At 41.4% G+C, this 24,610-nt stretch overlaps 1 protein-coding gene and 2 long non-coding RNA genes across 3 annotated transcripts; 2 read left to right on the plus strand and 1 right to left on the minus strand.

The window, feature by feature from the left end:
- Window positions 1–679: 679 nt before the first annotated feature.
- Window positions 680–2,672, plus strand: LOC133707529 (uncharacterized). The gene is made up of 4 exons (XR_009845158.1): window positions 680–953; window positions 1,042–1,094; window positions 1,560–1,620; window positions 2,507–2,672. It is a non-coding gene; the product is annotated as an uncharacterized LOC133707529 (long non-coding RNA).
- A 228-nt stretch (window positions 2,673–2,900) lies between these two features.
- LOC133746324 (uncharacterized) lies at window positions 2,901–9,982 on the plus strand. The gene is made up of 7 exons (XR_009864065.1): window positions 2,901–4,608; window positions 4,697–4,749; window positions 5,215–5,275; window positions 6,162–8,263; window positions 8,352–8,404; window positions 8,870–8,930; window positions 9,817–9,982. It is a non-coding gene; the product is annotated as an uncharacterized LOC133746324 (long non-coding RNA).
- A 12,553-nt stretch (window positions 9,983–22,535) lies between these two features.
- Window positions 22,536–24,610, minus strand: LOC133742355 (putative B3 domain-containing protein Os03g0621600). Its single transcript, XM_062170021.1, has 4 exons — window positions 24,475–24,610; window positions 23,489–23,894; window positions 23,267–23,397; window positions 22,536–22,923 (listed from the first exon to the last, which is right to left on the minus strand). Exons 1-4 carry the CDS (start codon window positions 24,556–24,558, stop codon window positions 22,600–22,602), a joined length of 945 nt encoding a protein of 314 aa, XP_062026005.1. The 5' UTR covers window positions 24,559–24,610; the 3' UTR covers window positions 22,536–22,599.

Below are 24,610 nucleotides of genomic sequence, written 5' to 3' on the forward strand. Positions count from 1 at the left end.
CACTTTCGGATCCGAGTGTTGTGGTGTTTGATACAAGATATTGGACGAGTGCAATTTGTTCTCCATCATGGATACCGTTTATAGAAGACTTGGTGAATGGTGTTTTGTCGTTCGGGAAAACTGGTTGTTGTTTGAGTGTAATACGTGTAGAGGATTGCTTTGGAGGAATTGAGTGGTCTTACTATCTTGGTGCCGTTACTGGTGGTAATGGTTAAGCTATTGAGATATTTGTTCTGACGATGAACCGAGTCTCAAAAGATGTGTTACACGATGTGATCGGCTACGTAAGTGACATTTGGGGACGTGTATAGTTGTTACTTGTCCGTGTTAATTTCGAGGGCGAAATTTTATAAGGAGGGGAGATTGTAACGTCCCGAACCTGAATTTACCCGTTTACTAGTCATTTGGACGGTAATCGACCTTTACTTTCATTTTTATTGTCATTTCAGCACTTTTAGTGGCCCTAAAAGTTGACTTTTTATTCGGGTCAAAATTTGAGAAAATGTTCTTCATGAAAGTTGTAGAGGACGTTAAACCGAGCGCGTGCATATGTAGTACGTAAAAATCGGAGTTCGTATACGAAAGTTATGGCCAAAATACTAAAGTTACTGTTTATGTGGTAAGCTTCTATAAATAGCCGAGTTACTATGGTAAGTTTCCATTTTCGGAAACTTACCGGGCTGTCTCTCTTCTCTCTCCCCGATTCTCTCTTCCTCTCCGACCTCTTCACCTTCTTCCGGCCATAACTCCTCCATCCGGCGACGGATTTTGACGTATAAGATGTCGTTGGAAAGCTCTCTTCCTTCTCTTCATTTCTGGGTTCGTTTCGTAGCTTAATATGAACTGTGGAAGGTGAAGCAACGAGAAGAAGAGGACGGTCACTGTAGTAGTTTGTTATTTCCGGCGATATCTTCCGATTCCGGCCGTCTCCGGCCACCAAATTGGCGTCGAAGGTTCGGTTTTTGACATAGATCATTTCCCCTAAGGTCTTTCATTTCAATTTGCAGTGTAGAGGTCGAATTAACGATTTGCAATTTCTAGGGTTCTTGGAGTTTTCTGGAAATTTTTCACCGGCCAAATTGGAGCCCTTCAAGGTAAAATTGGAACTTGTTGTAGTTGTGAAACATGTTGGGTCTGTTGAGTAGGTGGTGCTGCCAAAATTTGGTGGCCATCGGAGGTGGTGGCCGCCGGCGCGTGGGGCCCACGCGCTGCCACTGTTGGTGGCGCGTGGAGGCATATAGGGCAGTGTTTTAATTTCAGTTTTTAGCCCATTAAATTGTATATATGTTGTAGAGCTTGTATGTGAAGTTTGGTGAATTATGGAGGAGTTTGGAATTATTTGTGAATTTCCGAAGTTTGAAGTTTTGTGATGGAATTGTGGGAATCCGGCCGTCGGATTTCCCTAGTTTTCATTGTGGAATATGTAAATTGAGGAATTGGTGTTGTGAAAGAGATTTGGGTGGAATTTGAGAAGTAACGGAGATAGGGATTTTTGGGTTTCGTTTAGGTTCGTATTTATTTATTCGAATTGTCGTTTACGGAAGTGTACTTGTGTACAGGACGATATATCGAGTTACCGCTTGACGAAGGAACTCGTTTTCGTGGTCGCCAACCAGTATTGTGAGTGGACTTTTGATTTTAACTTTTTAAGTGATGCATGCAATATTGTTTCGTAATTAATTATTACGTTTATTTATTGAGAATATAAATTGATTTATCTCGGTTATAATTTCATAATGATTTTGGCTCTAAGTTTTAAAAGGATATTGCGGATTTTGAAATAAAGTATGATATGCGATTTGTTAATGATTTTCGACGAATTATTTTCCGAGGTGATTTCCGGAAATTTATAATACATTTCTTTTCGTCGATATTGAGAATTTTGAATATTTTTCGAAAATGGGATTTTCGATGGAATTATATTTATCGATTATTTCTCGCCTAATGGTTTATGATTTCGAGAATATGTCGGCGTGCGGGGCCACGTCGTTGGATTATGTACTTTGTCTTGAGATATTGGGGAAGCCTTACTGATTTTCGAGTTTTCGTGTGGTTTTAAACCACCATACCTGGGTCGTCATATTTATTGCTAGCTAGCCTATTAGTACTCCTCCCTGCTTACTATGTGTTTGTGGGTGAGTAAGAGCAGAGCATGGGATGCTCCAGAGTGTGGGACACTCCGACCCGAGCCTGGGAGGCTCCCTTATTTGTATGGTGAGAACTTCTTCCCCATATTTGATTGATACCTTTAGCTAGCGGGGCTAGCTCGATTTCTTTTGACCAGCGGGGCTGGAATGTTTTCACGAATTTTCGTGTTGCGAGAAATATGTTTTATCCAGAAATATGTTTTATCCACGTTGCATGCATCAAGGTTTTTAAAAGATGAACATGTGGGAAAGTATTAAAGCTTCACTTTTATTCGAATATCTTATTTATTTATTTTTGTCCACTCACGCTAATGTTTTTCGTCTACTTTCCCCTGGGCCCTTCGGTTTCAAATGCCCAGTTTGCAGGCTAGATTAGTTGAGGTCGGGCGTACGTGGAGTCGAGGCATAGTCAACAGCATTGCTTCCGCGTACTCATTCTATTTCTATTTTCTTTGTTATCTAGTGGATTAGTATTGCTCTGATAACCTGTGGGAATAATATTATTTTATTTTATTTTTGGGTTGAGACTGGTATTTGTGAAATTGGAGTTGTGATTTGGGGAGCAGGTGGCTCCAGGAGTTTAAAGATGGTTTGTTTAGAAGTGTAATGTGTGTTGTACAGGTTTGGGTAGTCCACTTTTAGGGGTGACTCTGCTAAATTTTCGGTAGAGTTATTCTTAAGGTGGGCCCCACAGGGCCACCTCGGATTTCAGGGTGAAATCCGGGGCGGGTCCTGTCAATTTGGTATCAGAGCATTAGGTTGTTAGGTTCTGTAGACTCGTTTCTATTCTGTTACCTTATATGCTTGGTGTTGCCCAGTACCTCTCGAGTGATGGCCCGACTGCAGCGGTTCCCCATCGTGTACTCTTCGGTGCTGTGGTATTCATCAAGTGTGTAAGGTACAAAGCTAGTTGGTTTTCTTCTGGTGCTATGCCTCTTGTACGCCGACCTCTTAGGGTTTTCTTTGCGTATTTGTTTGGTTAATTGTTTTGCGCCTATCTCTGGTGATGGTAGAGTAAAACTACTTTAGAGTTTCGAGTTGTGCTACGAAATGTGATTCGAGGAAAATGTTGTGGTTGTCTTTTCCTCGATGCCAACAATTTTGTTGGGGCATGGATTAAGGTGTGAAAATCGGAGTTCGAGGTTTTGTTTGAGTGTCTGAGACGAGTGACAATAGCTTTGGGCTGCCTCTGGATGATAAAATTGTTTCGGAATCTGGATTATTGTTGAATTGAGACTAGTAGTAATTGTGGTTCTGATTTTGAACCGAGTTTCGGTAGATGTGTCATGTGATGTGATCGGTTGTTAAGTAACATTTGAAATATTATTGGGAGTTTTTGGTGATTCCTGGGGAATCTCAGTGTTGGAAACCATTTATAGAGGGAAATTGAATAAATATTCTGATTTTTCTGGCTAGATGCTGTGTTTCCTAGTGACTCTGGTCACTGATAAAGGTGAAGTATTTAAGTGGTGATTAATTCGAGAAATTGGATCGTTATGTGGTGGGACCACTTTCGGATCCGAGTGTTGTGGTGTTTGATACAAGATATTGGACGAGTGCAATTTGTTCTCCATCATGGATACCGTTTATAGAAGACTTGGTGAATGGTGTTTTGTCGTTCGGGAAAACTGGTTGTTGTTTGAGTGTAATACGTGTAGAGGATTGCTTTGGAGGAATTGAGTGGTCTTACTATCTTGGTGCCGTTACTGGTGGTAATGGTTAAGCTATTGAGATATTTGTTCTGACGATGAACCGAGTCTCAAAAGATGTGTTACACGATGTGATCGGCTACGTAAGTGACATTTGGGGACGTGTATAGTTGTTACTTGTCCGTGTTAATTTCGAGGGCGAAATATTATAAGGAGGGGAGATTGTAACGTCCCGAACCTGAATTTACCCGTTTACTAGTCATTTGGACGGTAATCGACCTTTACTTTCATTTTTATTGTCATTTCAGCACTTTTAGTGGCCCTAAAAGTTGACTTTTTATTCGGGTCAAAATTTGAGAAAATGTTCTTCATGAAAGTTGTAGAGGACGTTAAACCGAGCGCGTGCATATGTAGTACGTAAAAATCGGAGTTCGTATACGAAAGTTATGGCCAAAATACTAAAGTTACTGTTTATGTGGTAAGCTTCTATAAATAGCCGAGTTACTATGGTAAGTTTCCATTTTCGGAAACTTACCGGGCTGTCTCTCTTCTCTCTCCCCGATTCTCTCTTCCTCTCCGACCTCTTCACCTTCTTCCGGCCATAACTCCTCCATCCGGCGACGGATTTTGACGTATAAGATGTCGTTGGAAAGCTCTCTTCCTTCTCTTCATTTCTGGGTTCGTTTCGTAGCTTAATATGAACTGTGGAAGGTGAAGCAACGAGAAGAAGAGGACGGTCACTGTAGTAGTTTGTTATTTCCGGCGATATCTTCCGATTCCGGCCGTCTCCGGCCACCAAATTGGCGTCGAAGGTTCGGTTTTTGACATAGATCATTTCCCCTAAGGTCTTTCATTTCAATTTGCAGTGTAGAGGTCGAATTAACGATTTGCAATTTCTAGGGTTCTTGGAGTTTTCTGGAAATTTTTCACCGGCCAAATTGGAGCCCTTCAAGGTAAAATTGGAACTTGTTGTAGTTGTGAAACATGTTGGGTCTGTTGAGTAGGTGGTGCTGCCAAAATTTGGTGGCCATCGGAGGTGGTGGCCGCCGGCGCGTGGGGCCCACGCGCTGCCACTGTTGGTGGCGCGTGGAGGCATATAGGGCAGTGTTTTAATTTCAGTTTTTAGCCCATTAAATTGTATATATGTTGTAGAGCTTGTATGTGAAGTTTGGTGAATTATGGAGGAGTTTGGAATTATTTGTGAATTTCCGAAGTTTGAAGTTTTGTGATGGAATTGTGGGAATCCGGCCGTCGGATTTCCCTAGTTTTCATTGTGGAATATGTAAATTGAGGAATTGGTGTTGTGAAAGAGATTTGGGTGGAATTTGAGAAGTAACGGAGATAGGGATTTTTGGGTTTCGTTTAGGTTCGTATTTATTTATTCGAATTGTCGTTTACGGAAGTGTACTTGTGTACAGGACGATATATCGAGTTACCGCTTGACGAAGGAACTCGTTTTCGTGGTCGCCAACCAGTATTGTGAGTGGACTTTTGATTTTAACTTTTTAAGTGATGCATGCAATATTGTTTCGTAATTAATTATTACGTTTATTTATTGAGAATATAAATTGATTTATCTCGGTTATAATTTCATAATGATTTTGGCTCTAAGTTTTAAAAGGATATTGCGGATTTTGAAATAAAGTATGATATGCGATTTGTTAATGATTTTCGACGAATTATTTTCCGAGGTGATTTCCGGAAATTTATAATACATTTCTTTTCGTCGATATTGAGAATTTTGAATATTTTTCGAAAATGGGATTTTCGATGGAATTATATTTATCGATTATTTCTCGCCTAATGGTTTATGATTTCGAGAATATGTCGGCGTGCGGGGCCACGTCGTTGGATTATGTACTTTGTCTTGAGATATTGGGGAAGCCTTACTGATTTTCGAGTTTTCGTGTGGTTTTAAACCACCATACCTGGGTCGTCATATTTATTGCTAGCTAGCCTATTAGTACTCCTCCCTGCTTACTATGTGTTTGTGGGTGAGTAAGAGCAGAGCATGGGATGCTCCAGAGTGTGGGACACTCCGACCCGAGCCTGGGAGGCTCCCTTATTTGTATGGTGAGAACTTCTTCCCCATATTTGATTGATACCTTTAGCTAGCGGGGCTAGCTCGATTTCTTTTGACCAGCGGGGCTGGAATGTTTTCACGAATTTTCGTGTTGCGAGAAATATGTTTTATCCAGAAATATGTTTTATCCACGTTGCATGCATCAAGGTTTTTAAAAGATGAACATGTGGGAAAGTATTAAAGCTTCACTTTTATTCGAATATCTTATTTATTTATTTTTGTCCACTCACGCTAATGTTTTTCGTCTACTTTCCCCTGGGCCCTTCGGTTTCAAATGCCCAGTTTGCAGGCTAGATTAGTTGAGGTCGGGCGTACGTGGAGTCGAGGCATAGTCAACAGCATTGCTTCCGCGTACTCATTCTATTTCTATTTTCTTTGTTATCTAGTGGATTAGTATTGCTCTGATAACCTGTGGGAATAATATTATTTTATTTTATTTTTGGGTTGAGACTGGTATTTGTGAAATTGGAGTTGTGATTTGGGGAGCAGGTGGCTCCAGGAGTTTAAAGATGGTTTGTTTAGAAGTGTAATGTGTGTTGTACAGGTTTGGGTAGTCCACTTTTAGGGGTGACTCTGCTGAATTTTCGGTAGAGTTATTCTTAAGGTGGGCCCCACAGGGCCACCTCGGATTTCAGGGTGAAATCCGGGGCGGGTCCTGTCAATTTGGTATCAGAGCATTAGGTTGTTAGGTTCTGTAGACTCGTTTCTATTCTGTTACCTTATATGCTTGGTGTTGCCCAGTACCTCTCGAGTGATGGCCCGACTGCAGCGGTTCCCCATCGTGTACTCTTCGGTGCTGTGGTATTCATCAAGTGTGTAAGGTACAAAGCTAGTTGGTTTTCTTCTGGTGCTATGCCTCTTGTACGCCGACCTCTTAGGGTTTTCTTTGCGTATTTGTTTGGTTAATTGTTTTGCGCCTATCTCTGGTGATGGTAGAGTAAAACTACTTTAGAGTTTCGAGTTGTGCTACGAAATGTGATTCGAGGAAAATGTTGTGGTTGTCTTTTCCTCGATGCCAACAATTTTGTTGGGGCATGGATTAAGGTGTGAAAATCGGAGTTCGAGGTTTTGTTTGAGTGTCTGAGACGAGTGACAATAGCTTTGGGCTGCCTCTGGATGATAAAATTGTTTCGGAATCTGGATTATTGTTGAATTGAGACTAGTAGTAATTGTGGTTCTGATTTTGAACCGAGTTTCGGTAGATGTGTCATGTGATGTGATCGGTTGTTAAGTAACATTTGAAATATTATTGGGAGTTTTTGGTGATTCCTGGGGAATCTCAGTGTTGGAAACCATTTATAGAGGGAAATTGAATAAATATTCTGATTTTTCTGGCTAGATGCTGTGTTTCCTAGTGACTCTGGTCACTGATAAAGGTGAAGTATTTAAGTGGTGATTAATTCGAGAAATTGGATCGTTATGTGGTGGGACCACTTTCGGATCCGAGTGTTGTGGTGTTTGATACAAGATATTGGACGAGTGCAATTTGTTCTCCATCATGGATACCGTTTATAGAAGACTTGGTGAATGGTGTTTTGTCGTTCGGGAAAACTGGTTGTTGTTTGAGTGTAATACGTGTAGAGGATTGCTTTGGAGGAATTGAGTGGTCTTACTATCTTGGTGCCGTTACTGGTGGTAATGGTTAAGCTATTGAGATATTTGTTCTGACGATGAACCGAGTCTCAAAAGATGTGTTACACGATGTGATCGGCTACGTAAGTGACATTTGGGGACGTGTATAGTTGTTACTTGTCCGTGTTAATTTCGAGGGCGAAATATTATAAGGAGGGGAGATTGTAACGTCCCGAACCTGAATTTACCCGTTTACTAGTCATTTGGACGGTAATCGACCTTTACTTTCATTTTTATTGTCATTTCAGCACTTTTAGTGGCCCTAAAAGTTGACTTTTTATTCGGGTCAAAATTTGAGAAAATGTTCTTCATGAAAGTTGTAGAGGACGTTAAACCGAGCGCGTGCATATGTAGTACGTAAAAATCGGAGTTCGTATACGAAAGTTATGGCCAAAATACTAAAGTTACTGTTTATGTGGTAAGCTTCTATAAATAGCCGAGTTACTATGGTAAGTTTCCATTTTCGGAAACTTACCGGGCTGTCTCTCTTCTCTCTCCCCGATTCTCTCTTCCTCTCCGACCTCTTCACCTTCTTCCGGCCATAACTCCTCCATCCGGCGACGGATTTTGACGTATAAGATGTCGTTGGAAAGCTCTCTTCCTTCTCTTCATTTCTGGGTTCGTTTCGTAGCTTAATATGAACTGTGGAAGGTGAAGCAACGAGAAGAAGAGGACGGTCACTGTAGTAGTTTGTTATTTCCGGCGATATCTTCCGATTCCGGCCGTCTCCGGCCACCAAATTGGCGTCGAAGGTTCGGTTTTTGACATAGATCATTTCCCCTAAGGTCTTTCATTTCAATTTGCAGTGTAGAGGTCGAATTAACGATTTGCAATTTCTAGGGTTCTTGGAGTTTTCTGGAAATTTTTCACCGGCCAAATTGGAGCCCTTCAAGGTAAAATTGGAACTTGTTGTAGTTGTGAAACATGTTGGGTCTGTTGAGTAGGTGGTGCTGCCAAAATTTGGTGGCCATCGGAGGTGGTGGCCGCCGGCGCGTGGGGCCCACGCGCTGCCACTGTTGGTGGCGCGTGGAGGCATATAGGGCAGTGTTTTAATTTCAGTTTTTAGCCCATTAAATTGTATATATGTTGTAGAGCTTGTATGTGAAGTTTGGTGAATTATGGAGGAGTTTGGAATTATTTGTGAATTTCCGAAGTTTGAAGTTTTGTGATGGAATTGTGGGAATCCGGCCGTCGGATTTCCCTAGTTTTCATTGTGGAATATGTAAATTGAGGAATTGGTGTTGTGAAAGAGATTTGGGTGGAATTTGAGAAGTAACGGAGATAGGGATTTTTGGGTTTCGTTTAGGTTCGTATTTATTTATTCGAATTGTCGTTTACGGAAGTGTACTTGTGTACAGGACGATATATCGAGTTACCGCTTGACGAAGGAACTCGTTTTCGTGGTCGCCAACCAGTATTGTGAGTGGACTTTTGATTTTAACTTTTTAAGTGATGCATGCAATATTGTTTCGTAATTAATTATTACGTTTATTTATTGAGAATATAAATTGATTTATCTCGGTTATAATTTCATAATGATTTTGGCTCTAAGTTTTAAAAGGATATTGCGGATTTTGAAATAAAGTATGATATGCGATTTGTTAATGATTTTCGACGAATTATTTTCCGAGGTGATTTCCGGAAATTTATAATACATTTCTTTTCGTCGATATTGAGAATTTTGAATATTTTTCGAAAATGGGATTTTCGATGGAATTATATTTATCGATTATTTCTCGCCTAATGGTTTATGATTTCGAGAATATGTCGGCGTGCGGGGCCACGTCGTTGGATTATGTACTTTGTCTTGAGATATTGGGGAAGCCTTACTGATTTTCGAGTTTTCGTGTGGTTTTAAACCACCATACCTGGGTCGTCATATTTATTGCTAGCTAGCCTATTAGTACTCCTCCCTGCTTACTATGTGTTTGTGGGTGAGTAAGAGCAGAGCATGGGATGCTCCAGAGTGTGGGACACTCCGACCCGAGCCTGGGAGGCTCCCTTATTTGTATGGTGAGAACTTCTTCCCCATATTTGATTGATACCTTTAGCTAGCGGGGCTAGCTCGATTTCTTTTGACCAGCGGGGCTGGAATGTTTTCACGAATTTTCGTGTTGCGAGAAATATGTTTTATCCAGAAATATGTTTTATCCACGTTGCATGCATCAAGGTTTTTAAAAGATGAACATGTGGGAAAGTATTAAAGCTTCACTTTTATTCGAATATCTTATTTATTTATTTTTGTCCACTCACGCTAATGTTTTTCGTCTACTTTCCCCTGGGCCCTTCGGTTTCAAATGCCCAGTTTGCAGGCTAGATTAGTTGAGGTCGGGCGTACGTGGAGTCGAGGCATAGTCAACAGCATTGCTTCCGCGTACTCATTCTATTTCTATTTTCTTTGTTATCTAGTGGATTAGTATTGCTCTGATAACCTGTGGGAATAATATTATTTTATTTTATTTTTGGGTTGAGACTGGTATTTGTGAAATTGGAGTTGTGATTTGGGGAGCAGGTGGCTCCAGGAGTTTAAAGATGGTTTGTTTAGAAGTGTAATGTGTGTTGTACAGGTTTGGGTAGTCCACTTTTAGGGGTGACTCTGCTGAATTTTCGGTAGAGTTATTCTTAAGGTGGGCCCCACAGGGCCACCTCGGATTTCAGGGTGAAATCCGGGGCGGGTCCTGTCAGTTTTCTTGCGGGGTTGATACCAAAGCGTGGTTTTGTGCCGTATAGCGAACATAAATAGTGCGAGTGCGTTGTCCACCTAGGATTTTGTTGGAGCGAACACTTTTGCCCTTTCGGGTGGGCCCCTGCTATGCCCTCCAGGGAATCCCCCGCTCCTGGCTATAGAACTCCTTATGGTTGGAAAATTATAGACCTCCGTATGGTCGGAAAATTGTTTGATGAGGGGAGCTGCGTTTAAGCAGTGGGCGTTAGGTAGCGAACCTAATCTTTGATACCCAAGCGTCAGGGGTTAACTGCCAGATCAATGGCTGCCGTGGGCTGCTTTAACCTGTCACTTTATTCTTTCTTGGTGGAGAAATGCGTGACTGCATTGACGCATAGCAATCATCGTCATTACGAGGCTTGATACAACATTGAACCACAAGAATTGTTTCTAGATCTGGGAAATATAATAAACCCTCTTATACAACATTTACTTTGGTCAACTTATAAAGCTCATCACCCTTATTGCAATAACCATCAATCAACTTGCACTTATACATCATGATACCTAGCTACCCACTGCCACATTGAACCACAAGAAAGAGACTTATCAAGGATATACTAAAATTAAGAAAAATATTTTGGATACAATTTTTACCATAAGGCGCATGAAACAACTTGAAGATGATATATTAAACGAATCTGCTATATATCGAATCTTATGATGTTGCCTTTTTTCATTGAAGGTCTGCTCCCACATGAAAAATTTGTCAAACTTTATCAAACGTATTAGCTTAGATAAATAAGTTTGAACGATTATATTTCAGATGATAAAAATGATTACAAGTTCTAAAAAGATTAAAACTAATTTACAAGAAGAACTTGACATAGAGAAGAACTTGACGCAGAGAGAAACGTTGACGAGAAATCCCCAATTTTTTTTTTCTGGAGCTAATAGGCATGTTAACTGGCCTAATCCCGTATTTATATAAAAAAATAATAAATAAATAAAATCGGAATTCAGACGAAAAATCAAAAATTAGTTTGAGTGAGGTGTCAATTGCCAAAATTAGACAAAAGCTATAATCATGTCATATCACTGTCGTTGAAGCTCTCGAACTGCTACACAATTGTCGTCTTCCTTCACTCTGCAAAAGTGCACAGTATTATCGAGTGGCTTTTGGGATTCTTTGTCCACCACAACCTAATTCTCCCTCTGTTAAAACCTAGTATTCCTTGTTTCCAGGTTAGAGTAAATGCGACTCATTCTTCTTCGTTGTCTCTTGCAGTGGATTCTGGAGCTCCGATTCTCTCTCAGGTGGCCTCACTCGTGCTCTTCTTACATGATCTCTGTTCTGATTAGTTGCTTGCATGTACATTTTTCACGTCATGCATTGCCGTTTTAGGATTTTGGAATTTGTCTGAGCTTCAAGTTTGGAGCTTCAACATGATTTTTGTGATTAGAGTTGTGTAATTTTTGTGAATTTTGGATTTTGTGGCTGGCTTGGATGGGTAATTTTGCTGGTTTGAATTAGACAATTCACATGTTTAAATTTGCGTTGTTTTGGATTTGTGTAGTTGTGTATTTAGATAAAGCAGAAAGAGGATATATTTAGTGTACATTTGATGGAAAAGCATATAGTTTTGAAATATGTTGAGAATTTATATAGTGTACATTTGTGGTAAATGATGAGAATTTATATGTTGAGATATTGTTAGTAATCTAGTAATTATTTACATATTTCCCAGTTATGGTACCAAAGAGTCGGATGAGTAGAAAAAAAAAAGATTGTTGGAAAGTTTTGATTGTGATGAGAAATTGAATGTGTTGCACAGATTTGCATCTTCATGATCAAAATTGTGCAAATATGTTGATGTTCCATCACATTCAAAACTTTCCAACAATCTTTTTTTTCCTACTCATCCGACTTTTGCACAGATTAATATCTGTAGTATATATTTAGTTGTATATTTGCACGATTCGGATTTGCATCTTCATGTTCAAAATTGTGCAAATCTGTTGAGAGAAGATGGAGAAGTAAATAGAGTCAAAAAATTGATGATGATAAGAATCTGTTAATGCTTTGATCCGTGGGGATCTAATTAACAATAAGTAAAAGAGAGAGAGAGAGTGACACAAGATGTATAGTGGTTCGCCTCCGCATGAGCGGGAGACTACGTCCACTTGAAGGCTATACTAGTGTGTCGAGCCTTGCGGCCTAACAAGATTACAAAGTATGTAATGAGGTGAATGAATGTGTTGAGTTGTGGGAGGAGGCATTCCTTTTATAGATGAAGGAATGCTCTTCCTTTACATGTTTTTCGATGTGGGATGAGATTATCACTATTCTAGTATAGAAAAGCCATGTTGTGAGGGCATGTTGGCAAGGGCGGGAACGTGGCTTCCCGGAGGCGGATTCGCGACTTCCGGATACCGTGGTGTAGCCTGAACATAGGGCAACACGATGCATGTCTCGGTTGGGCCTTGCCATGTCTCGTGGGTGTCCCAAAGTAGGAGTTACTTATGCTTGGTGAGATAGCAAATACTCCATATTATTGGAGGTATGTACAAGTCCCCGAAGTCCCCAAGTAAGAGGAGCTTCTTGGTTGGGGAGTTCAAATCATGAAGTCATCAAGCATAAGTAACCGGGCGGTACGGAGCCCCTACAAGTCCCCGAACTCCGTAAGCAAGAAGGGACTCGTTAACCTGTACAATCAAAGACAAGAAGACAGGCATATGTAGAATGCTCGTTGCATTGGGCAACAAATGTGAGTTGCATCGATATGGGTTGGCATAAACGTATGGGGTGCGTGATACATGTTGATGTATACACGCGAATGGCGCTGAGTACGATCGATTATGACGTACAAACTCGAGAGCGCGTATGGCCGTGTGAGCATATGGATTGCATATGATAAATGTAAGTTGTATGAGTGCTGCGAAGGTAAGCGTTTGTAACGTGTAAATGAGGAGTACGTGAACGCTTGTGTTGGTTTGGTTGTCGCTCGTATTAATGGAACGCGAAAAGAATTCAATTTGTCGCAAATGACAAATCGTAGAAGAATTCAATGTTCCATTAACGTGTGGTGTGTCGAGTAGACATGAATGTGAAGATTGGGAATGTCGGGAAGGAGTGAGCGGGAAGCTCGAGGATTGCCGGGAAGGCATGAGCGGAAGCTCAATGGGTTGCCGGGAAGGCATGAGCGGAAGCTCAAGGGGGATGAGCGGAAGCTCAATGGGGTGCCGGGAAGGCATGAGCGGAAGCTCAATGGGGTGCCGGGAAGGCATGAGCGGAAGCTCAATGGGGTGCCGGGAAGGCATGAGCGGAAGCTCAATGGGATGCCGGGAAGGCATGAGCGGAAGCTCAATGGGATGCCGGGAAGGCATGAGCGGGAAGCTCGAGGAGATGCCGGGAAGGCATGAGCGGAAGCTCAATGGGATGCCGGGAAGGCATGAGCGGGAAGCTCAATGGGTGGGCCCCTGCTAGGCCCGCTAGAGACTCCCCAGACATGACGGACCTCCGGATGGTCGGTAATTTGTTTGTTTGAGTGGGAGCTGCACGGAGCAGAGGGTGTTGGGTAGCGATCCCAATCTTTGGTACCCAAGCGTCGGGGTTAACTGCCGGATCAATGGCTGCCGTAGGCTATTATGAGGCGTTGCTTGACCGCTTGGCGGTTTGGTCGTAGACCGTGGACTCGTAAAGTATGTATCTGCATGAAAAAATGACGCACATAGAGCAAGCATGTACAAGTAGTAAAGTGGCCAAGAACATGTCGTAGGCACAAGATGCCGATTTGGGGCAAGTTGTTAATGCGAGAGCGTTACTTATGCTTAGCCAAGAACATGTACAAGTAGTAAAGGATGCTCTAACTGCGAGAGCGTGAGAGATAAGAAATAGTGACTTATCTGATGCCGATTTGGGGCAAGTTGGAGTTGAAATCACCGTATGTGCCCAAATCATGTGGGAGCGGGAGGTGTCCAAACACTACGCTCCATAATAGAAGACTCGTTAATTGAAGCGGGTGTTGGTGCATGTGTCTCCTGAACTATGCAAAGCTCAAAACTGAGATTTGATCTGCATGGTGCCATGAACAGGCATATGTAGAAAGCCAAATATATAGGCATATGTAGGCATGTAATAGGCATATACCCATGGAGAGTGATTGGCGAACTACCGGCATGTAAGCCAAATATATCATGTGTATGACAAAACCCATGTGCCTAGGTAATTAATAGATGCAGCAGACACTTGTGTAAACACAAGCACGTTGTCATGTGTTTTAAAAAGGCACTGAGGACAAGTACATGTTGTGCATGCATGCGGTAAGTAGTACATGGGACAACACAAAAGGAGCATCTCCGTAAAAGAAGACACCTGCCGCACTAACAGAAGGCATGCGTACCGGACGTGTATGAGGCATATAAAGCATGCATCTGGTTTATATGAGTGAAGCGAAAAAAAAAACTCATCTGGTTGTTAGTGAAGGGCACCCCGCTATTGCAAAGACGTGACCGGAAGATTGAAGCTCTGCCAATCCTCAAGATTGAAGCCCGGAACTTGCTCATGACAGATGAAGATTGCAACGCTGGTGCCGCCCGTAGTAGGGTGTTTCGAGCCCGGCGGAGCGGAGGTTCCGAGCTCGATCGGAAGAGAGTTGGGCGAAGCAGTTCGGCGGTGCGTTGGAGTTTGTGTTTAGGCGGAGCTAGCGGAGCAGAGCTGGCAGTCTGCGCCCAGGCAGGTGAAGTGCAGCGCTTGGAAGTCGGGTTTGGCTAGCGGAGCTGCAGCAGGGACATGCAGACTATACAGCGGAGGGAGAGCTGCGGAGCTGGTTCGCAGTGACGGACCGGAGCCCAGCGGTGACCGGAGCTGCGGAGCTCGGAAGTTTCCCAGGGGACCCGCGGATCTAGACTAGCGGAGCTGCAAAGCGTAGCGGAGGCTCAGGGCTCTCGTTCAGGAGTTGATGGAGTCCAGCGAAGCGGAGTTCGATTTGGTCGGCGGAGCTTGTCCGCTAAGCTTTGGTCAGCGGTTGTGGCCGGCGGAGCTTGTTTCCCGCAGATGAAGTTTGGCGGTTCTGAGTTCGGCGGAGGCTTCGTGCTCAGAGGAGGCCGCCTAGCGGAGATAGGTGGAGGAGTGGCTAGAGCGCTCGACGCAACTGTGCCTGGCGGATCGATCTTTGATCGACACCTGCTGCCTGAGATAGCTTCCGGCGGAGCCGAGCTGGTGGCTGGCTGGGAGTGCGCTCAGCGGAGGAAGGTTGCCGGTGAGTTGGGCGGTGGTGTGCCGCTGGTGATTCCTAGCGGAGTGCAGCGGAGCGGAGTGGACCGGTGGGCTGCAGCCTCGAGTTTGGCGGAGCGGAGCAGTCCGGTGGGCGCAGCGGGGACTGCATACTGGTGCTGCCAGAGGAGTTTGGCGGAGAGTGAAGATGGAGGTCGGCGGAAGCTGGTGTCCGGCGGAAGCTGGAGCTGGCGGGAGCTCTGGGCAATGGCAGTGGTTGCTGCAGCTGGTGGGAACTGGCGGAAAAATTTGAAAAAAGGAGATGGGTGCCCAGAGAAGTGTTGCCGCCAAATTTTTTTTTTTTTTTTTTTTTTTTTGGAAGTTCAGCGTTGACTTTTTTTGAGTTGGGCGTTGACTTGCCCCTGACTGGCGTTGACTGTCTCCGCCGGGCGTTGACCAAGCATTGAACGGCCCCTGATGTTGGTGTTTTGAGCAGTTTCTGCAGGTTTGACCACTCCATGGGCGTTGACCAAGTGTTGACCAGTGATGACCGGCCCTCAAAGTGCAAATTTCTGCACATTTCTGCTCTAGTTGAGTAGTTGTACCGCTGGAGTGATGTTTGATCATGCCTTGGCAAAAGTTGCCGCCAAGAAACATAAATTCAAACATGCATTCACTGGGAGCCAATGACGACTCAAGAATGACCAAAGGGAAATGGGTGACCAATGAATTTGAAGTAGCTCAAAGGAGGGAAAATTTTCTTTGAGTTCCGCTAAGCAGACTTAGCTCACGGTAGGTGACGAAGCCATTGTGTTGGCTTCCCACAGACGGCGCCAATGTTAATGCTTTGATCCGTGGGGATCTAATTAACGATAAGTAAAAGAGAGAGAGAGAGTGACACAAGATATATAGTGGTTCGCCTCCGTATGAGCAGGAGACTACGTCCACTTGAAGGCTATACTAGTGTGTCGAGCCTTGCGGCCTAACAAGATTACAAAGTATGTAATGGGGTGAATGAATGTGTTGAGTTGTGGGAGGAGGCATTCCTTTTATAGATGAAGGAATGCTCTTCCTTTACATGTTTTTCGATGTGGGATGAGATTATCACTATTCTAGTATAGAAAAGCCATGTTGTGAGGGCATGTTGGCAAGGGCGGGAACGTGGCTTCCCGGAGGCGGATTCGCGACTTCCGGATACCGTGGTGTAGCCTGAACATAGGGCAACACGATGCATGTCTCGGTTGGGCCTTGCCATGTCTCGTGGGTGTCCCAAAGTAGGAGTTACTTATGCTTGGTGAGATAGCAAATACTCCATATTATTGGAGGTATGTACAGAATCTTTAGGAGGGTTAGGAGAGGCTTTCAACAAAAAAAGAAAAAAAAATCTTAGTAACCAGTCCTATTTTTTTATTTTTTTGATTGATTAAAAATAAAAATAAAATAAAAAAATGAAAAATGAATGAAGGACAGAAGAGGAAGTTTAAGGAAGATGATGGAAAAAAAAATTATGGGTATGTATCTAGTATGGGTTCTTTCTCTATATAGTCATCGATTTCAATTGTTTAATTGAAATTTTTGATACTAAGATTTAACAAAGGCCCATATATTCTGTGACCAGCAAAGCCCAAGTTTGGTTTGTCCTTACTGTTCATAAAGTGCGATCATTCCCGCTATCGCTTCCATTACTCACTAAAATCAAAAGAGGTTCTCTTCAACCTACCAGGCGACTGTGCAGAACGTACTATTCATAAACTTTGTCATTCCCGCTATCTCTTGAACGCTTCCATTACTAGCTGAAATCAAACTTCAAGATACCGGGCGACTGGCAGACTTCCTTTTTTTCCCTAAAATCCATCTTAGTCCCTTCACTCGATCGGTCTCTCTTTGTTGCAATTCAAGTATGTTTTACCGATCATGATATTTTCTATTATTATTTTTTATTACAATGATTTATTTTCTTGGTGTTAAAGAGTCAATTTATTGTGCTGGGAAATTGGGTTTGTTCATAAACTGATGATTTATAGCTGATTATTTGAATTTGAGTGAGATGTTGCTGAGAGTTGGGTTTCATTACGGGGGTTTTCATGATTCTACTGTTGTGCTTTTTGGCTCGTTGATACAATCTGGAAAGATAGGATTCATAAGATTAATCGTAGTTGTATATTTGCACAATTCAGATTTGCATCTTCATGTTCCATCACATGCAAATCTGTTGATGTTCCATCCTAGTTTTGAAATATGTTGAGAATTTATATAGTGTACATTTGTGGTAAATGATGAGAATTTATATGTTGAGATATTGTTAGCGATCTAGTAATTATTTACATATTTTCCAGTTATGGCACCAAAAAGTCGGATGAGTAGGAAAAAAAAGATTGTTGGAAAGTTTTAAATGTGATGAGTATTTGAATGTGTTTGCACAATTCTGAATAGGCCTGGGATCGGGTCGGTTTCAGTTAAAAAACTGTGAAACCGAAATAGAAAACTAACTCCTATAAACGGTTCGGTTATGATGTCAAAAAGTTTGGAACCGTTTTGGAACCGAACCGACTCTAAACGGTTCGGTTCTTGCTTTTTTCGGTTTCTTTGCATTCTTTGGAGACCCGCCTGATACTTCACTTCCACTTCCACTTGCAGGGAAATATTTCTAGAATCCATGTCGGCCGTACCAATGAGTGAAGGACAGAGACAAGAATAATATAATTGAAAGCATGATTCTTAAAGAGTCAAAAGCAAACATGATCTGTAGTACTGCTTTGTGTGTTCTAGTCCATCATGATTCATGACCACTGACCACAAACTGACAAATTCAAAGCAAAAATCTTTCAAAAATCCCACTGAGGATACAATTCTCAATTATGGGTATTTTTAAAAGAATGGTTTCTTACCATTTCTGGGTTCCACTCGAACTCACGAAGTGCTCAGACTTGTGCAATTTCCTCTCCTTCTCTGGTGCGCAAGCCTTTTTGATCTGACCCAAGCTCAGAAGACATCGTCGTTCTCCTCCAATGGCGGTGGCCGTGCGAGGAAGCAGAGCAGGATCTGATTTCGGCAGGTTTAGCCTCCAGAGCTTCTTCTCGTATTGGATCTTCGGGTGCTCAGACTGGTACAAATCCCTCTTCTTCTTCTTCAATGGTTTCAAAAGAATTCCCTCTTCGAGATGTGATCCCCAATTTTTCAATTTGAGAGATGAGTTCCAATTTTTCCTGGTTTGATCAAAGGGAAATGGAAATAAGAAAATTTATGTTTCACGTTTTGGCTATAAACGTCCATGATCTCATGCAGACTAGTTTATTTTAGCCATATAAGCTTGGAAAAACAACCAATTATATAATGACACATGTACTTCGGTTCTTCCAAGTTTAAAAAGACTCGCACCGAAACCGAATCGTAAACGCAGCTTCAAGAACCGAACCGTAACAAATGTAAGTTAACATTTTGAAGAACCGAACCGAACCGGATTTTTCGGTGCGGGTCGGTACGGTTTTCCCGGTTCTACGGTTCTAAGTCTCAGCCCTAATTCTGAACATGAAGATGCAAATCTGTGCAACACATTCAGATTCTCATCACATTTAAAACTTTCCAACAATTTTTTTTTTTTCCTACTCATCCGACTTTTTGGTGCCATAACTGGAAAATATGTAAATAATTACTAGATCACTAACAATATCTCAACATATAAATTCTCATCATTTACCATAAATGTACACTATATAAATTCTCAACATATTTCAAAACTATATGCTTTTCTATTAAATGTACACTAAATATATCCTCTTTCTGCTTTATCTAATACACAACTACACAAATCCAAAAAACGCAAATTTAAACATGTGAATTGTCTAATTCAAACCAGCAAAATTACCCATCCAAGCCAGCCACAAAATCCAAAATTCACAAAAATTACACAACTCTAATCACAAAAATCACGCTGAAGCTCCAACTTTATTTATGTATTATTTTTTTATATAAATACGGGATTAGGCCACATAACTTGTCTATTAGCTCCAGAAAAAAAAAATATTGGTGATTTCTCGTCAACGTTTCTCTCTGCGTCAAGTTCTTCTCTGTGTCAAGTTCTTGTTGCAAATCAGTTTTAATCTTTTTAGAACTTATAATCATTTTTATCATCTGAAACATAATCGTTCAAACTTATTTATCTAAGTTAATACGATTGATAAAGTTTGACAAATTTTTCATGTGGGAGCGGACCTTCAATGCATAAAGCCAACATCATAAGATTCGATATATAGCATATTCGTTTGATATATCATCTTCAAGTTGTTTCATGCGCCTTATGGTAAAAATTGTGTCCACAATATTTTTCTTAATTTTAGTATATCCTTGATAAGTCTCTTTCTTGTGGTTCAATGTGGCAGTGGGTAGCTAGGTATCATGATGTATAAGAGTGCTAGTTGATTGATGGTTATTACAATAAGGGTGATGAGCCTTATAAGTTGACCACAGTAAATGTTATATAAGAGGGTTTATTATATTGCCCAGATCCAGAAACAATTCTTGTGGTTCAATGTTGTATCAAGCCTCGTAATGACTATGATTGCTATGCGACAATGCAGTCAAGCATTTCTCCACCAAGAAAGAATAAAGTGACAGGTTAACGCAGCCCACGGCAACCATTGATCTGGCAGTTAACCCCTGACGCTTGGGTATCAAAGATTATGTTCGCTACCTAACGCCCACTGCTTAAACGCAGCTGCCCTCATCAAACAATTTTCCGACCATACGGAGGTCTATAATTTTCCAACCGTAAAGAGGTCTATAGCCAGGAGCGGGGCCACGCTTTGTTATCAACCCCCCGCAAGAAAACCCTCTTTGACTGGGGACTTCGGGAGTCGTGCATACAGCCCAGCATAATTAGCAATGGTTATGCTCATGCCTCATGGCCACGCTTTGTGATGAATTCTTCTACCATTTGTTGTTTGCAACAATCGAATTCTTTTCACGTTCCATTAATACAAGTGAATACCTAGCTAACACAAACGTTTGCATGTTCATTGTTGATGAGTCACAAACTCTTACCTTCACGGCACTCATGCAACTTAAGCCTCACGGGGGTAACATCGTCAATTTGACCTTGTTCATTTTCTTGCGCACAGCATTCATTTATGCATCATATGCACTTCATATGCTCATTCTTAATATGCTCACACAACCATGTGCATTCTCGCGCTTATACGTCATAACCAATCACACTCGGCGCCATTCACATATATCCATCATGATGTATCATGCACCTCATACATTCGTACATGATATATCGGAGCAACTCACATACATTGCCCAATACAACAAGCATTCTACACACGCATGCTTCTATCTTTGTTTTGGAGGTTAAAAAGTCCCTTCTTGCTTACGGAGTTCGGAGGCTTGTAGGGGGTAAGCGCCGCTCGGATGTCACTTTTGTTTGATGACATCATGTGTATAACTCCCCAACCAAGAAGCTCCTCTTACTTGGGGACATCGGGGACTTGTAAATACCTCCCACTAGCATGACTAGTTTGCTATCTCACTAAGCATAAGTAACACACTAGCCTCTTAGGGGTCTCACAAGCAATGGTGGGGCTCAACCGCGACATGCATTCCGTAGTTTGACATTCAACCTACCCCGTGGTAGTTGGAAGTGGCCAAGACCTCATCGGGAAGCAACCTTCTCGGCCTTGCCAATAAGCTTCACAATGAAGCTTTCTACACTAGAATAGGCATTTTGTGTCCCACATAGAAGAAAATGTAAAGGAAGGAGTCTCCCTTCCCTAGAAAAGGAGACTCCATCCCACTTACTCAACATCTCATTATATACTTTATAATCCATTTGGGCCATATATAAGGCCCAATCTCATATAGTGCAACACTTCAAGTGGACGTAGTCTCCCGCTAATTAGGGCGGGAGACAAACCACTATAAATCGTCTCTCTCTCTCTCTCTCTCTCTCTCTCTCTCTCTCTCTCTCTCTCTCTCTCTCTCTCTCTCTCTCTCTCTCTCTCTCTCTCTCTCTCTCAAAAGCAAACAAGAGCCTTCGGTTCTAACTTTAACAATATGGAACTCACTAACTATTTTGTTGCTTCCGCTACTCCATTCCCCATCTCCCTCTTCTCCATCACTACCATTGTCTTCACCGAAATCAGAGATGCCTTCTCAAGAGCTGAGATGAAGGTGTCATATGATAAAATGCCTATGACTTATACATACAACAGCTCCAGACGATGCATGAGAATCATGTTATAATATAAAGTTGAAGAAAATTGTTTGACAGTCTTTTACCTTCCCTGCTGCTTGAAAATCATTGTTTACATCAATTCTAATATATGTGTGTATGTGTTCTTTTTTTTTTTTTTTTTTTCTGTAAATGTCTCTGTTATGTAATTTTCCCAGCAACTATTTTGCTTCATTCTATTTCTCATTTATGTCACTTGGGAGTTGGGATGTAAACTGCTTTTAAAGTTGCTGAATAGTGAAGATCTTGTTCTGATAATAACCCAAGTTACTTCGTCTATTATCACTATGGCAGATTTTGTGTTTCACCTGTATCTTGACCAACACCCAAATTAGCCAAACTTTGTGATGGCATGAGCAACCTTGTTATCTTACACAAGACCTTCGATCACTGACCAGCGCATTAGGAGCATTGATCAGCTGGACAGCTTCAGATGAATCCACTTGAATAATGATGGGAGAGAAGGCTCGTAGTTCAACTTCAAGGGGGGATCCACGACCAAAGCCAACTGTTTGACAGAATACCTATCAATTGCTTTAAGTGGTTTTGGAAAACAACACCAATGCCTCTGCACCCACCAGCTCCATCAACAGTAGCATCCGAGTTTAGCTTCAACGTCAACTCGAGGGGTCATTTAATGGACTCTCCGGGTAAAGCATTTGGAACACAAAGAGGTATAAAACTCTTTCCAATATTTCTTCCGGTTTACCAACATGAGCCCCATAGAAGCAATTGTTTCTTTCCTTCCACAGCAGCCAGCAAATGTAAACAAATTTTGCAAAATCTTCAGGTACTTTTCGTGTTTTTTTTTTTCCCACTTAAACTCTCAAGTGAGATAAATAACGAAGTAGTTTGAACATAAATCCATACAAAGAGTATCTGGCGAATGAAACATAACATAGTGAAGTTCAAGGAGATCCTGATTTACCAGAAAGGCTTTGATGTCTGAAAATTACAGCACAGTTTAGTCAACTAACTAGATTGAACTTTTGACATTAGGAGCAACTAGTCTAACAGCACATCCTTTGCCTCTCAATCTCCCTACTCTGATAATATAAATTTTCATCACTCTCTGCTTGACAAGCTCAAAAATAATGGTATCCCCAAGTGAAATCTTGTTCGCTTCACAAATTTGTGACCAACCTGATGTCAAGTCTAAACGGTCATATAATCTGCCATCTTTTTTGTAAAATTTAGAAGCACGCAGACTAACAGGCCAAGATCTCCCAGTTGGATCTTCAAGCTTCATGGTCTTCTCATTCATAAGACCTTTAGCTACACCGAGTTCTTTTGGAAACCCCTGCAAGAAAAGGGAAATCATTCAGAAAAATTCCAAGTGCTGACTGGCTGACTTCTGACCAAAACCATAATTTGCTACTAGCTAGAAACTAGTAATTCAAGTACTTGCTTGATTGATTCTTAAATGCTATGGTCAAAAGTCTAGGATATATAAACCTAATAAATTCGGTTCACTCCTAACAATCAACTTTCAAGATTTCTTGATGATGTTATTACATTACTCAGATACTGCAGCTCTCTTGCATTTAACCTTGCATGTAATAGTTAACAAAAATGCTCAGCCACTTGTGTCACATAATTCAAAAACATAATTGGCTTAAGAGTTGTGATCAAAGTATACTCACAATGTGATATTTTGAATGCTTCGTCAAAATTCTTTGAAAACATGAATTCTCCGATTTGAACAAGATGGATCCATCTGTTGTTTCTTCCAAGTAACCATTAGCAGGTCTCTTTCCCGACATGACATCATTGCCTGTACAAAGCAAAATTGAGACATTGTTTTCAGGAAAAAAAAAGAGTAAACAATTAAGGTGTAGAGAAGTAGAGAAAAACAACTTTACAACCTTTTTCACCAGCAACGACTGTTTCGCCTTTACTGTCTATATTCTTGTTGTTTTCAGTTACAAGGTCAAGAACTTCATCTTTTACTCGAGCTTGATTTCCGTTATTCCTCAAACAAACAGAACAGTTCATCCTCCTCTTGGCTACTTTTACATCTTTCTCACAGGCACTTCTATCATAGATTATGACATTAAACTTTGATTCACCATCATATCTGAAGATCAAAAAATCCCCAAGTTCTAAATGGTGATCCTTCACAAAACACTGCCATCCATTCTGGAAGAACAAGCCATTTTCAGTTCTTTCCAATTCCACAGCCCAACATAGTCCACTAGGACCTCTAAGAGCACATTCGTGAGGTGATCTCCCATTCCAAATGAAGTTCTTGGTAAGCTCTGGGGGTATAAGCTACAAATCAAATTTAACAAGTTCTTAAAGAAAAGGCATAGTGTATGCTTAAAACAAAAGTAAGCCTAGATTATATATACTGTCATCACATCTTAAACAACAGTTTCGTCTCTGAGATCAACAGGAGGGCCCTAGCGAAAAATATTGAAAAGAATTTCCATGACACCAGAGTATATAGTAACAGAGAGATAGAAATCAAATACTTCAACATAACATCTCTTCGGATCATTAGCCTTTCCACTCATCAAACATTTGCCTTGTTTCTTAAACTTGCCATTACTTCCTCACCCATGTAAACAATTACTCAACCTATCCATGATATAGGACGCACAATTTTCACAAGTACAGTTAATAAGATCAACCGATCAGAATTATAAGTGAAGCACTGATCAAACATGAACCATGAACAGAGTATTAACCCCAAGTCCAAATCCAAAACCCAAATGAACCAAGACAAAAGCAAAGAGAAAATCATGCATTCTTGATGTAGTGATGAGTTTTCTTTTTGGTCCTGGCACATATATGACTGTGTTCTTTGGTTTTAAAATGACTGACAATGAAGGCAGGATTAGGGTTATACCAGACGCTTAGAGAAGTCACCAAACAGCACCTTGAAAAATGATGGTTTATTTGGCGTACACTTGTTAATTGGCTTCCTGGCCATTTGAAGCTGCACCCTAATTTTCTTGTATGCTTCGCTTCGAAGCTTACAAGGT

Source organism: Rosa rugosa, chromosome 4 (genome assembly GCF_958449725.1).
Source record: "Rosa rugosa chromosome 4, drRosRugo1.1, whole genome shotgun sequence".
NCBI lineage: Eukaryota > Viridiplantae > Streptophyta > Magnoliopsida > Rosales > Rosaceae > Rosa > Rosa rugosa.

What these genes read in the sequence shown, in the direction of transcription:
- LOC133742355 (XM_062170021.1), bottom strand. Translation starts at nt 24,558, where the DNA reads ATGGCCAGGAAGCCAATTAACAAGTGTACGCCAAATAAACCATCATTT. An exon ending in GTGACTTCTCTAAGCGTCTG is followed by an intron (nt 23,895 to 24,474) that starts GTATAACCCTAA and finishes TTTGATTTGTAG; the next exon opens with CTTATACCCCCAGAGCTTAC. An exon ending in AGCATTCAAAATATCACATT is followed by an intron (nt 22,924 to 23,266) that starts GTGAGTATACTT and finishes CTTTTCTTGCAG; the next exon opens with GGGTTTCCAAAAGAACTCGG.